Raw genomic sequence first — 15451 nt, 5'->3', positions numbered from 1 at the left:
GTCAAGTTATATCAAAATCCCTCTATGCATGAAGAAGACATGCTCCGGACAAGGTTTTCATTCTTGTATCCTTTGACCTCTAAGTGTGACCTTGACCTTAGACCTAGAGACCTGGTTCTTGCGCATGACACTCCGCCTCATGGTGGTGAACATTTGTGCCAAGTTATATCAAAATCCCTCTATGCATGAAGAAGAAATGCTCCGGACAAAGTTTTCATTCTTGTATCCTTTGACCTCTAAGTGTGACCTTGACCTTAGACCTAGGGACCTGGTTCTTGCGCATGACACTCCTTCTCATGATGATGAACAATTGTGCCAACTTTCATCAAAATCCCTCTATGCATGAAGAAGATATGCTCCGGACAAAGTCTTTCTTGAATTTGACCTTTGACCTCTAAGTGTGACCTTGACCTTAGACCTAGGGACCTGGTTCTTGCGCATGACACTCCGTCTCATGATGGTGAACAACTGTGCCAAGTTTCATCAAAATCCCTTCATGCATGTAGAAGATATGCTCCGGACAAGGTCTGTGGACGCCGCCCGCCCACCCGCCAGGGGCGTTCCCATAATACGTCCCGTTTTTCAAACGGGCGTATAAAAATTTAACATGAAAATAATTCAAAGTATAACAACTTTGTGACCTTGACCTTGGGTATAATGGGCCAAGCCCCTGCATATACCAGAGCTCCAGATAAGCTTTTGGTGCAACTGGGTATTTATCCATCACTTTTTGTCTGAATTGGGTATTGGAAATCTGAATTGGGTAAAAATAGTATCATTACCCATCCTTTTCAGAAGTAATTGGGTATTTGCTAAAACCAACTGGGTAGTTCACCAATCTCGCACAAACAATTGAGTATTTTTTGCTTATGGTAACATGGTAACATCATTTACCAGGACTGACTAACTACATAAAAGTACTTTTTATAAATCAATAGCACCCTTCAATGTTTAATACAATGTGATTAATTAAAACAGTACTGTCTTTTTTAAAAAAAAAATTCATGCCTGTAATCAATGTAAACATGTGTATTTTAATTCATAGTACCAAAGATATTTTTTCTCCAATCATTCAATGTATATGAGATACTTTTGTTCCATACTGTTCTTTTCTTTTTCACTTAAATGTAGTTGGAGATCAATTCATCAATATCCAGAACGATGTGTTCATCGCAATATGCGTTCTCCCATAAGATGTCATCCAGTATCGGTGACACTACATCGTCACAAAGAGATAAATGTCATTGTTGAACAGCAAGATATCCCACTAATTTGTTTTGTTTGTGCTGCAACAATGTTGTTTACTGCCCTTTTTTACATTTTATTGGCGTTAAAAAAAATTGTTTACAAGGCGTCCAAATAACACCGATCAGCCGACTGAATGGTCCTTTGATATTTCCGATAAATTCTAACCTGTTTTGCGGGAATGTAATACCAGTCAGTTGTCTAGCGTTAAAGTCTCGTACCCGTTTTATTATTAAGGAAAATGAGATACGCAAGTGACTTTTTATGAATTGGGTATTAGGAATTTTAATTGCGTTTTAGTATGCACACAATTTAAATTAAACTGGGTTTTCTGCAATTTCAATTGCGCAAATACGCACTTATCTGGAGCTCTGATATACCTTGTTTGTATGCTGGACAATGTTTATGTGAAAGTACAGTAAGATATAAGCAATAGTAACAAAGATATGACAGAAAAACAAAGGTTGCCGAAAAACTTTAACCAAGAAAGCCCACGCCAACACCGATGCAGACAATGGGGCGCGTAGAATAGAAAAATTGGTGCCAGAGTTACGCATCTTAAGTCATATGATGTAGGTGATAAGGTGGAACAACTATTTTAAGTTTGAATCAAATCCATTTAGTAATAACTGAGATAGAGTGAAAGTGCATGAAAACTTTAACCTGAAATTTAAGTGAAAAAGGGAGACAATTCATGAACTATTGTATCTATGTAAGGAGTCCTTTTGCTATCTGATTTCTATCATTTTATCATTGGAGCAAAGAGTGAGAGTATTAACAATTTCTTTTGCTGTGGTTTTCATTTAATATACTACTTTTCAGGCCATGTCTTATTTATTACAAGAACAAAATAAAATCCCCGAGTTCAAAATAAAATCCTGAGTTAGTTTTCAATAATAATGACATTCCTGGTAAATCACATAAGCATTTCTGGAATACCACAGCGGACCACTATTACACTTAGTCATAGAGGCCAAATATTACACTTAGTCACATCAGGAATACCACAGTGATGCATGTTAATATCTACTTCCTGATAGACCACTACATGACAATTATATTGTATTTTCCCATTATTCTTCCCTGTTTAAGATAAACTGCTATTGATAACTAACCAGTCATATAACTTTAACTCTGTCTAAACCATCTTTTGTTTTTAAAATCCACCAAATTATATCTCAATGAAAATTACTTCAGTGTATTGATCAAATGATTATGAAATAAAAGCAAGATAATTATATGACATACATATTTCATTGTTAGGCAGAAAAGCATGAAGCAAGAAGATATATGACCAGAAATAAATCACTAGAGGATTCCTTCTGATGACAGCAGCAACACCACTATCTGATTATTGAAAAATCTGACAATATCTGATCAACCCATTTTCTCAATATACCATGATCGATCTTTCTGTAGTTTTGTATAGGATCTTCACAATATAAATATGCACCAAATGGCTTAATCCATGTTCATTGGGAATTGTTCTCTTGCCAGTCTCCGGAGGAAAAAAATTCAGAAAGGAATTAGAAATAACATTGCGTCCATTGGACATGGATACCTCCACAAACTGTGCCATCCTCTAAATAGCAAAGTTTTAGTACAGACCATCATGCATCACATGAAGGATGTTCAACTTAATTTTTGAAGCAAACTGAATTCAGATAAGGTTGTGCATCTAAGCAACTTTGAATCCTTTTATTCAAGAAGTGTATGAGGAGTTGAAAATACCAGATTTCTTCACTGCGGCCTATTTTGTGAAATTCTAGAAAACACAGAAAAAAGTCTATTACTTATGGCCATCTTCTCATGAAGGTCCTTCATCTGTGAAACTTTCAAGCAAATCCTTTCAACAGTGTTTGTGGATTTGGACACAAAAGATTTTTCTCTGTATTTTATTTAGCAAAACTATCAAAGAGCCATAACTGTGGTAAAAATAGTCATAAAGAAAATTTCTTCCTTTATGGTCATCTGCACTTAAGCTTGTTCATCTGCGAAAGTTTGAAACAAAACAGGCTAATAGTGTTGAAGGAGTTGGACACACAAGATTTTTGCTCTATATCCTATATAGCAAAACTATATAAGGGCCATAATACTGTTTAGTCACAGAAATAATTCTTTCCATTAAGGTCGTCTGTACATCAAGCTGGTTCATCTGTGAAAGTTTGAAGCAAATCAGGCCAATAGTGTAGGAGGAGTTGGACAAACAAGATTTCGGTGCAGACGGACTCAAAAAAAATATTATTTCCCCCATTTGTTTATTTCTCGAAAATTAAAGGAATACAATCATTTAATCAGTAATAATTAAAACAAACCAGTTAGTGCTTATTCTTTACCCAATAATTTATCAGTTAATTGAGTGCAAACTGCAATCCACGTGTCAAGATGTTTATTACACGCATTATTTCACACTGCTGCATAAAATGCAGACTGCGTATCAGTATCAGTTTTTTGCAACTTTAATCGAAGGCACGTTATCTGAACCAGTCAAAATTCTAGAAAGGTTATGATTTAGAATAAACAAATTTGCCTCTTGCGATTATTATGCACCACTTTGATTGCAAATTTACCAATTGACTCTACAGTGGCAAACGGTAGCATGGGCCCTGCGTGACTACCAGACAATTGTACTGAGGACGATTAACGGTTGTTAAACAGACATCACCATATGAGTAACAAGCAAGTTAAAATGAAAGTGTAATGCATGAGAAAATGATGAAACATTCTTCGAACATTATAAGAACATTTTTATCCAGGTTGTTTGACTGGCAAACCAGCTATACTGTCGCGGTCTCTCAGGGTTCAGCTGTGAATCAGGTTCAGCAGACATCAATGGATGTGAACTGGACAAGATCATGACAAGGAACACACCAGTTGCAAACAAAACACATGCCAGCATAAAGCTACCATACATTCAGCTGGCAACTTAGTCTGGTGGAGTCTGTTTCAAGTTTTGTGTATGATCACAACTTTCCATCTGACTGAAAGGATCTCGCCCAAGACGAAGTGCATTATCCGAATGAGAAACGGACAAGAAATGCACGTGGATGGGGACAAACGGACTTAAAGTTTTGGTTTCTCTTGGAGGTTTGTTAACGTTATCCAGTAATGTGTGACAGATACTTAATTGTCCGTGGGTTTTTTGCACTGAAATAAAGATGAAGCATGTTTGCTTGGAAGGAACCCAACATTTCATTGGCTGATTATTTTAACTAGTATTTTCTCTCACACCACATTTACACAATGCAGCATAACAAAAAAAAAAACAAGCGTAAGTGATCTTAAGCGGCAATGATGAACAGGTAATATTCTATGTGGGAATGGGTTAGTTTACTGAAAACAATGATGAAAGTTCCCAGACAAGAAAGCAACAAGCCAAATACACCAAAAGCTAAACCAAGTCATCTTACCTCTATCTGGTGTTGATCTGATACTGTCAGCAGTGATTATTTGATTCTACTTGATCATCTTTTCATCACTTACTTTCATTCTTTTAATAAATCCTTGATCAATTTCTTACTTTAAATACTTTCCTTCCAATTTTACATTTTTATTTTTTCAAGAGGAAAAAGAAAACATTACGGGTAAGGCAAAGTTGTAGGGTCAGTTGTGTAGCCATGCACAGGTTTTTTTTCTGACCTCAAGCTATGTATGGAAAACTAGTCTTCTATATACCTCTATAGACCATGCTTTTAAACAAAGATGAATGATTTAAAGGAACTTGGGAGATGGTCACCCATGGAACATTGCTGTGATATTACTTGAAATCAAACCAGTGGTTGCTGAGAAGACTTTTTCCATGTATCCAAATGGGGAAAACTGACCCTGCACCATGGTGGCAATGCTTTTGAACAAAACCAAATGATCTGACTGAATTTGGTCATGTGTCACTTAAGGAACATTGCTGTGAAATTACTTTGAAATTGGGCCTGAAGTTTCAGAGAACAATATTTTCAAATTTGTCCATAAAGCCTTTTCAGGCAAGGTAGCCTCAACCCTGGCAGCCATGTTTTTTTTTAACAAAACAGTATGATTTGAATGTTTTTGGGGAAGGTAACCCAAAGAACATTAATTTATGTAAAATTGATTTAAAATTGGGCCAGTGGTTTCTAGGAAGATTGTTATTATAATTATTTATTTCCTTTTAGCTGCATGGCAACCAGAATTTTCACAAAATGACCTTAATTTGATAGAAGCTATAAAAGGGCCACCTAAGAGTTTGGTTGAAATTGGCAACATAGTTCAGGAGATGTTCTTTAAAGAAACTATTGATGACGGATGGACAATTAAGACATAAAACTATCTTAACAAGAGGGCCAAGATGACCCTAGGTCGCTCACCTGAGAAACTCATCACAATATACCATAACAGTGTAAACATGTTTGACCTAGTGATTTCATGGAAACAAATATTCTAACCAATTTTCATTAGGATTGGTCTAAATGTGGTCTCTTAAACAAGAATTTTCTTAGATATGACCTAGTGACCTAGTTTTTGAACCCAGATCAACAGGATTCATACAGATCTTGGATACAAGAATTCCATGACTTTTCCATGACATTGCCTGGTTTTCCATGACGCAATCCAAACATACGAAACTCGAAATAAATGCAATGATACACTCATTTTATTGGCATACAGAGAATTTATTTCAAACTATTTGCAAAATAAGACTTCAGTTTTTTTTTTTTCTTTTTCAAGAGTAAAGTTCAAGTTCCAACAGCTGTTTACTCTTTTTGTTTTAGTGAGTCAAGTTTATGGTCCAACTGCTCTAATTCCTGTTGCTTTTCTTTAGCAGTCCTTCTCAAAGAGTTAGCTTGGGTCACAAATGCTATCTTGATGTGATGTTATTAGTTTCAGTGTCCATAATATTTCAGCCCTTGTTACATCCTCCTTAGACACAAAGGAGTCTATCCCACTGGCACTTTGTCTTGGACATTGTTCTTGAGTGGGTGGGGGAATACACATATCAGACACGACAGTTTCCTCACGTTTTGTTTCCACAGGTTTGAAAAAAGATTTTACTGTGTCACATGTTTTTGTGGTTTTATCACGGAGTTCAATGCTTGTGTTTTCCACCTTTCATGTGCGATTTTATTGCAGTTTCGCCCATATTTGACAGATTGATAAGTTTGTCACAGACGGTGATAAGTTTGTCACAGACGGTGCATAAGGCTTTCCTGTTATCCGACTTGAAAGGCTTTAACCATGCTTTGTACTGTTCATTCCTTTCCCAGTTATGTTGTATCGTCAACTTCTTTTCTGACTCATATTTTACTATTTTTAGCTGTTACGCTTTGTTTCGTTTTTAAAAGTATACAACGAAAATAAACCGGAAACGGTGCAATAGTAAACTTAACGGTCATTTCGTACCCAACCAGATTCAACCCCAATATTGACGTAAATTACTGATTGTTCGATTAAGCATTTAAATCTGGATTTTTCTGATATAAAATTAAAACAGATGTAATGGTTTTATGCACATACAGACTTATTCCAGATCACTTTCCTACTTTCCATGACGATTTTTAAATTTTCCCTGACATTTCCATGACAAATCTCGTTTTCCATGACTTTTCCAGACCTGTGCAAACCCTGATCAATATTCAAACTTGACCTAGATTTTATCAAGGCAATCATTCTGACCAAATTTCATGAAGACCAACTGAAAAATGCAGTCTCTATCTCATACACAATGTTTTTCTTTGATTTGACCTAGTGACCTAGTTTTTTATCCCAGATGACCCATATTCGAACTTGACCTAGATTTCATGAAGGCAATCATTCTGACCAAATTTCATGAAAATCAATTGAAAAATACAGTCTCTATCACATACACAAGATTTTTCTATAATTTGACCTAGTGACTTAGTTTTTGACCTCAGATGACCCATATTCAAACTCGACCTAGATTTCATCAAGGCAATCATTCCAACAAAAAACCACGAAAACTTAGAGCTCATACGAGCTAAAAAGTCAAATATACTGTTTTGAATTTTTAAGCGATTTCTGTTTATTAAAAGTCTAGCATAAAGGCAATGTTATCAACTTAAATTAAATGTATTCCTATGTATACACAACTGTTCCATAATAATTAATTCAGGGCTGGACTACTTCCTAGAGCATAGGCATACAAAAATTTCCCATCTTGCAATATCATTACGTGTTAATCAGTAGTAAGATATTTTCAAATCCTCATAATATTGCAGAAATATAATAAATACAATACAATCGCAGTCCTACGAAAAGCCAAGGGACCGGCTGTTTTTTCGCAATTGTCAGGATACGAGTTATATGGCCCAGGGAGGTGCCTATGCCTTTAGTATCTTGAACAATGGAATGGGTCCAATCGCTAAGGTGACTCTGTCTTAGACTAGCTGACAAACGATGTAGAATGTCCTTTGTTAAAACTTATAGCTGGTGAGACCATATATCTCATATATATTATTTTTTCCTTGCCTAAATGATTTGTGTCCAATGATTTGTAAATGATTTCTGTTAGGAGCTAAATAATTTCAGGATCAGGCAAATTGTTTCAAACTAACAATCTTCAATTAACAATAATCAGCACAAACTCCTATAGGCTGGAGATATCAAAAGCAGCTTTTTGGTAAAAGTTCATGTCTCCCTGAATTCATTAAATTGGAAAGATGAATGGATATGCAATACCTGACTATGGCACTATGACATGAATGTGTTAGGAGATAAAAATGTTAAACAGCCAGACTCAATTATCAGAACAGACACATGGACAAAGTTATATAGGTATCAATGACCCTTTAGTTATTTCAACATCTGGCCATGCATTAAAGTTGTGAATCAGGTAAGAGTGTCCAAACACACACACACACACACAGACAATAGTATTTCACTGCCTTTGCCACTGTGTAACTGATGTATAAAAAGACACAATCAAGTGTCTGTCAGATGACTGAGGACCTTACCTGTTACTCAGGTGGCAAAACCATTACTGTTAATCCACTTACCATCATTGTCTATAACAAATGGGACATCCTCATCCAATATATCATATGCACATATGCCTTGATTCTCAGGTGCCCTATCATCATCATGTGCCCTCACTTTCATGATACTGTCATACAACTTGTCTTCTTCCATTTCACAAAAGTATGTTGTTTTATCAAATACTGGTGCATACTTGTCCATATCTTCAACTTTCACTGTTACAACCGCTCTGAAAAATGAAAACTTTACCAATCACTACATATAGTTTACACTCACAAATACTGCTTTATCACAGGATAGAAGACACTTTGTCTGAGTCAAAGGGCACATAACTCTGCAATGCTGCAATTTGAAGAACTATCACTGAAGGCTATTAAATACTCTGAAATGCCTATTTGATACAGGCAAAATGAAATGTTGTGATCATGAACTTTGACCTCTACGCGAGGCCTTGACCTTAAACCTATTGTTCTGAGCTGTGTGCTTTGCATATCTCATAGAGTGCTAACAAGGTTTTTCTATGATTAGTATTCGACCAATTAACTTAGGCCAAAAAAGAAATGTGTGGTTCCTGTTACATGGCAAAAAAAAAATAGGGTAAGTAGGTAGGGATAATTTTTTTTTTTTTTTTTTTTTTTTTTTTTTAGTATTGAAACAATGGTGTATCAGTACATACCGGTGCTTTTTTATGTACCCTTTGGTTATTAATCACTTCCTGCAGCATGTTAACTTTCTTTTCATGAAATTTACTTGCTACTATATTCTATATTGCTTTCTTCTCCTGATATGTATATTTCTTTCGTTCTTTTAATCTTATGTTCACAGTAATATAGCTTGCAAAGTGAACGTTTGGCATGTGAAAAATATTAACCATCAAAACTGGGCATTCAGGTTAGAAAAATACCCAGGAACACAAGTCAATGTAGCAGATATATAAATAGTTTATTTATGCATTCTGAATATTACTAAGTCCAAAACACAGGCCAGGAAAAAGGTTACTCTGATAAAAATTTTCAGGCACAGGCCTTCATCTGATGTAATCTGTACATTTTGTAATTAACAGTTCAAACTATATATATATATATATAAACAAGAGCTGTCACTTATGGTGACAAATGCCCCCATAGCACCTTGACCTTTGACCTGGTGACCCCAAAGTCAGTAGGGGTGGTGTACTCAATAAGTACTATCAGCATGTGAAGTTTGAAGGTCCTGGGTGCAGTGGTTCGCGAGTAAAGTGCCTTCATGCAAAAAGTTAATGTTGGCCCCTGTGACCTTGACCTTTGACCTGGTGACCCTAAAGTCAGTAGGGGTGGTGTACTCAATATGTACTATCAGCATATGAAGTTTGAAGGTCCTGGGTGCAGTGGTTCACGAGTAAAGTGCCTTCATGCAAAAAGTTAACGTTGTGATGAACGAACGGACGAACTAACTAACGAACGGACGGACAGTTGAAAACTAATATGCCTCCCTTCGGGGGCATAAAAATACACATAGGATCATATTCATAAGTTTCGATCATGATGTTACATCTCATAGTAAACTAAAATCCAATTTAAAGTTGCAAATTGAAAAAGGTAAATTTTGCATATATTTTATCATAATGGTAAAGTCTTACAGCCTAATATTTTCTTGGAGAGTGACTTTATTTCTGTGTTTAAATATTTAATATCTTTCAGTTGGAGGATATATTTTAACTTATCCTATTTTGCACATTGTCTAAAAGTGGGTGGGGTTTGGTGCCTTTGCATGCTTTTATTTTCGAAAAATGCTTCAAAATAAGAGATGCTTTTGCAACAGTTGTCACATTTTTCTTAAATGCAGACTTTTTATTGACTTTTTATTTAGATTGCGCTAGAAAATCTCATTAAACAAGAGGGCCAAGATGGCCCTAGGTCGCTCACCTAAGAAACACACCATAACAGTGTAAAACATGTTTGACCTAGTGATTTCATGGAAACAAATAATCTGACCAATTTTCATTAAGATGGACCAAAAAATTGGTCTCTTATGATAAAACAAGCATTTTCTTAGATATGACCTAGTTTTTGACCCTAGATGACCCATGTTCAAACTCGACCTAGATTTTATCAAGGCAATCATTCTGACCAAAATTCATGAAGATCAATTGAAAAATACAGCCTCTATCACATACACAATGTTTTTTCTTTGATTTGACCAAGTGACCTAGTTTTTGACCTCAGATGACCCATATTCAAATTCGACCTACATTTCATTAAGGCAATCATCCTGACCAAATTTCATAAAAATCAATTGAAAAAAAACAGTCTCTACCGCATACACAAGATTATTTTTTAATTTGACTTAGTGACCTAGTTTTTGACCTCAGATAACCCATATTCAAATTCGACCTAGATTTCATCAAGGCAATCACTCTGACCAAATTTCATGAAGATCAATTGAAAAATACATCTTCTATTGCATACACAATGTTTTTCTTCGATTTGACCTAGTGACCTACTTTTTGACCCCAGATGATACTTCCGCTTGTGGCGGCGAACAATATTGAAATTCACCAGGATTTTGATTGACATGAGGCAGAACTTTCGAACTTGAGACTCTTCAAAGAAAATTTCCTCGGGTCAAGCTGTCGCATGGGACATTTTCTGTGCCAGTCAAATAAGAGTTTCTTCTCGATTTTTCGCGGAACCAAACCAAGTTTTTTTTTCTTTCTTTTTTTAATTTTTTTTTTGATCACAATAAAAAAGTTAGGGTTGGCAGGAAAAAATAGGGTTGGTCGGGAAACTGGAACCACACAGTTTAGCCTTACCTCAGATAATCTATTTAAGAACATAAACTAAATTTTGTAGAGATTTGACCCAGGGTTGCGAGTTCGATCCTCGTGCGGGTCGTATGTTCTCCGTGACTATTTGATAAACGACATTGTGTCTGAAATCATTAGTCCTCCACCTCTGATTCTGGGGAAGTTGGCAGTTACTTGCGGAGAACAGGTCTGTACTGGTATAGAATCCAGGAACACTGGTTAGGTTAACTGCCCGCCGTTACATAACTGAAATACTGTTGAAAAACGGCGTTAAACCCAAAACAAACAAACAGTTTTTGACCTCAGGTAACTCATCTTGAACTTATATTTCATGGAGACAAACATTCTGACAAAGATTTAAAACAATCAAGTAGAAATTGTGGCCTCTATGTATAGGTTATAGATCATTGATTGACATTCTAATGCAATTAAGTTTGGTGATATGGAGCGCAGCATTAAAATGCATAAATGATCTATAAAGACTTATAGTAAAAACGACCTGTTTCATTTTATTGAAGTGTTAAAACAAACAACAACAAGAGCTGTCGGAGGACAGCAACGCTCGACTATTCAACAGCCTTGTCAATTGAATGAATACAAAAGTTGAAAAAGGGGCATAATTTTGTAAAATGCAAAGTAGAGGTATTGAACCTCTGTACTGCATGTCATATCATGACAGTGAACAAGTGTGTGAAGTTTCAATCCTTTCCAATTTGTGGATACTGAGATACCAGCTTACATACAAAAACTTAACAAAAAACTGCTAAGTCAAAGGGGCATAATTTTGTAAAAATGCCAAGTAGAGTTATGGGACCTTCACAGTGCATGTTAGATCATGACAGTGAACAAGTGTGTGAAGTTTCAATCCATTCTAATTAGTGGATACTGAGATATCAGATTACATACAAAAATTTAACCAAAAACTGTTAAGTCGAAAAAGGGGCATAATTTTGAAAAAAAGAGAGTAGAGTTATGGGACTTGCTTAGTGCATGTCAGATCATGATAGTGAACAAGTATGTGAAGTTTCAATCCATTCCCATTAGTAAGTACTGAGATACCAGCTTACATACAAAACCTTAACCAAAAATTTCTAAGTCGAAAAAGGGGCATAATTTTGTAAAAAAGCAAAATAGAGTTATGGAACCTGTGCAATGTAGATCAGTTCATCACAGTGAATAAGTGTGTGAAGTTTCAATCCATTCCCACAAGTGGTTACTGAGATACCAGCTTACATACAAAACCTTAACCAAAAATTTCTAAGTCGAAAAAGGGGCATAATTTTGTAAAAAAGCAAAATAGAGTTATGGAACCTGTGCAATGTAAGTCAGTTTGTCACAGTGAATAAGTGTGTGAAGTTTCAATCCATTCCCACAAGTGGTTACTGAGATACCAGCTTACATACAAAACCTTAACCAAAATCGGGACGCGGACGCGGACGCAGACGCCGACGCCGACGCCGACGCATGGGCGAGTGCAATAGCTCACTATTCTATGAATAGTCGAGCTAAAAATCTCTGTCTAAGGTAAACTAAACAGCGCCTTCTTCAGTCTCTTGGAGTTCATTGGCTAGTCTTAACTTCACTCACGATCGAGGGGGTCCATTTTTATTAATTTTATTAGCAGTCCCTGTATTTGGCAGCTGTTCTGCCTCCTTGAATGTTAATTGATGTATCTATGAATTCCCATTAGTTTTTAACCACTTTGTGATTAAGTGACTCATTTTTTCCCCGTTATGAAATAATATGAAAACAAGAGCTCATCAAACACGAAATGCCCCCCTTGATGCATTCAGTAATAGCACAAGGAACAGAAATTATTTGCTCACTGTAAACAAAAGTTCTACTGTTCTTGTTCAATGTGACCTTGACTTTTGACCTACTGACCTCAAAATCAACAGGGGTCATCAGCTGGTCATGATCAACCTCCCTATTAAGTTTCGTGATCCTAGACTCAAGCGTTCTCAAGGTATCGTCCGCAAAGGGTTTAACTGTTTCGGGTCAGTGAGACCTTGACTTTTGGCCTACTGACCTCAAAATCTATAGGGGTCATCTACTGGTCATGACCAACCTCCCTATCAAGTTTCATGATCCTAGGTCCAAGCGTTCTTAAGAAATTGTCTGCACTCAAGAAAATGTCTGCAAACGGTTTAAATGTTCCCAGTCACTGTAACCTTGACCTTTGACCTACTGACCTCAAAATCAATAGGGGTCATCTGCTGGTCATGATGAACCTATATATCATCTTTCATGACCCTTGGCCCAAGCGTTCTCAAGTTATCGTCCAGAAACTGTTTAACTGTTCCTGGCCAATGTGACCTTGAACTTTGACCTAATGACCTCAAAATCAATAGGGGTCTTCTACTGGTAATGACCAATCTCCCTATCAATTTTCCTGATCCTAGGCCAAAGCGTTCTTGAGTTATCGCCCGGAAACCGTTTTACTGTTCCTGGTCACTGTGACCTTGACCTTTGACCTACTGCTCTCAAAATCAATAGGGGTCATCTGCTGGTGATGACCAACCTCCCTATCATTTTTCACGATCCTAGGCCCAAGCAAGAGTTATCATCCGGAAATCGTTTAACTGTTCGGGGTCACTGTGACCTTGATCTTTGACATACTGACCTCAAAATCAATAGGGGTCATCTGCTGGTGATGACCAACCTCCCTATCATTTTTCACGATCCTAGGCCCAAGCAAGAGTTATCATCCGGAAATCGTTTAACTGTTCCGGGTCACTGTGACCTTGATCTTTGACATACTGACCTCAAAATCAATAGGGGTCATCTCCTGGTCATGACCAACCTCCCTATCAACTTTCATGATCCTAGGCCCTAGCGTTCTTGAGTTATCATCCGGAAACCGTTTAACTGTTCAGGGTCACTGTGACTTTGACCTTTGACATTTAGATCTCAAAATCAATAGGGGTCATCTGCTGCTGATGACCAACCTTCCTATCAACTTTCATGATCCTAGGCCCAAGCGTTCTTGAGTTATCATCTGGAAACGGATTGGTCTACATTCCGACCGACTGACCGACAGACTGACCGACATCTGCAAAACAATATACTCCTCCTTCTTCGAAGGGGGGCATAATAAGTTGGTTACTTTTTTGAAAATCCTTCACTTGTCATTGTTTTTTTTCTATAATTTGACCTATTACGGACCTAGTTTTAGACTCTGGTAACCTTGTTTCAAACTTTACATATTTCATAGTGAAAAATATTCTAACAAAATTTTATGAAGATGAGATAGAAAATGTTGCCTCTAAAGACTTGACTTTTGGGATATATGTATGGATGGGGAGGCTGAAAAATGTTGCTGGAGTTGGAACACCTATCTATACCAATAGTTCACCCTTAACATAGCTCATGTGAGCTATATAATATGCAGAGGACTTGAAGAACTACCTATGACTTTCAACCTCACCCTATAGCCTTGACCTGGAACTTACTGACATCGCTGCAAGTTGAGCTTTGCACATTATCTTATTACAGTCAACATTTGAAAACTGTTTCAGGTATTGAAAATATACCCATATTATAACAGTTTTAACAATGGTAGAACTTAGGTTTTCTGTTGGTAATCCTGCAGCTACAGTAGATTTAACATGTAGACAATTGGCAACACATCACACAACTTCCCATCAGGCATATAATCAATTGACTGAACAGTTTACTTTATGTAAATATGTCTGGAAAATGCATTAATTACAGATAGTTTCTTTTTCTTTGCATGATTAAGTCTGACAATAAGTTGCAGTTGAAATGGTACTTGAATGTACTAAGGCAGTTACTGGTTTGCATTTTCTGTGATGAAAATAAATTATGGATATTTGGCAAAACAACTTCCTACAATAATCAGTAACATATAAAAGATCAGTAATTCGCCTGGAAATGTGAGAGCAGTCAGGAAAAGCTACCTTGTCTGTCAATCCAGAAAGTGTTGTCAAGAGCAGATATAGGGTAACTAGAAGAAAAAAGCGCATGTCTCCCCCAATGCATAGTCATATAGGCAAGAAGTCAATAGGGGACAGGAGCAAAAGTCAAAGAGACACTGATGGTTGGCTGCAATAGGGATCATCTACTTGGCATGTCCAATCATCCCACTAGGTTTCAACATTCTGGGCCTTCTGGTTCTCAAGTTATGAATTGGAAACGGTTTTCTATGTTCAGCCCCCTGTGACCTAGACCTTTGATAGAGTTAGCCCAAAAACAATAGAGGTCATCTACTCTATAAGTCCTATCACCCTATGAAATTAAAAATTTCTAGGTCAAATGGTTCTCAAATTACTGACATGTCCAACCATCCTATGAAGTTTCAACATTCTGGGTCTAGTGGTTCTCACGTTATTGATCGGAAATGGTTTTCCATGTTCAGGCCCCTGTGACCTTGACCTTTATTAGAGTGACCCAAAAATCAATAGGGGTCATCTACTCTGAATGACCAATCATCCT

At 36.7% G+C, this 15451-nt stretch overlaps 1 protein-coding gene across 1 annotated transcript in view; it reads right to left on the bottom strand.

Annotated features, from left to right (window-relative positions):
* The window catches only part of LOC123539361 (calsyntenin-1-like), a 128939-nt gene that overhangs the window by 68009 nt on the left and 45479 nt on the right, over window positions 1-15451 (bottom strand). The window contains exon 4 of the mRNA XM_053523303.1: window positions 8232-8440. Within this exon, the coding sequence (XP_053379278.1) occupies window positions 8232-8440 (209 nt within the window). The remainder of the gene's footprint in view (window positions 1-8231; window positions 8441-15451) is intronic.

This window comes from Mercenaria mercenaria, chromosome 14 (assembly GCF_021730395.1).
Source record: "Mercenaria mercenaria strain notata chromosome 14, MADL_Memer_1, whole genome shotgun sequence".
NCBI lineage: Eukaryota > Metazoa > Mollusca > Bivalvia > Venerida > Veneridae > Mercenaria > Mercenaria mercenaria.
The sequence above is the reverse complement of the archived record's forward strand: the minus strand, read 5'-3'. Positions and strand labels throughout refer to the sequence as shown.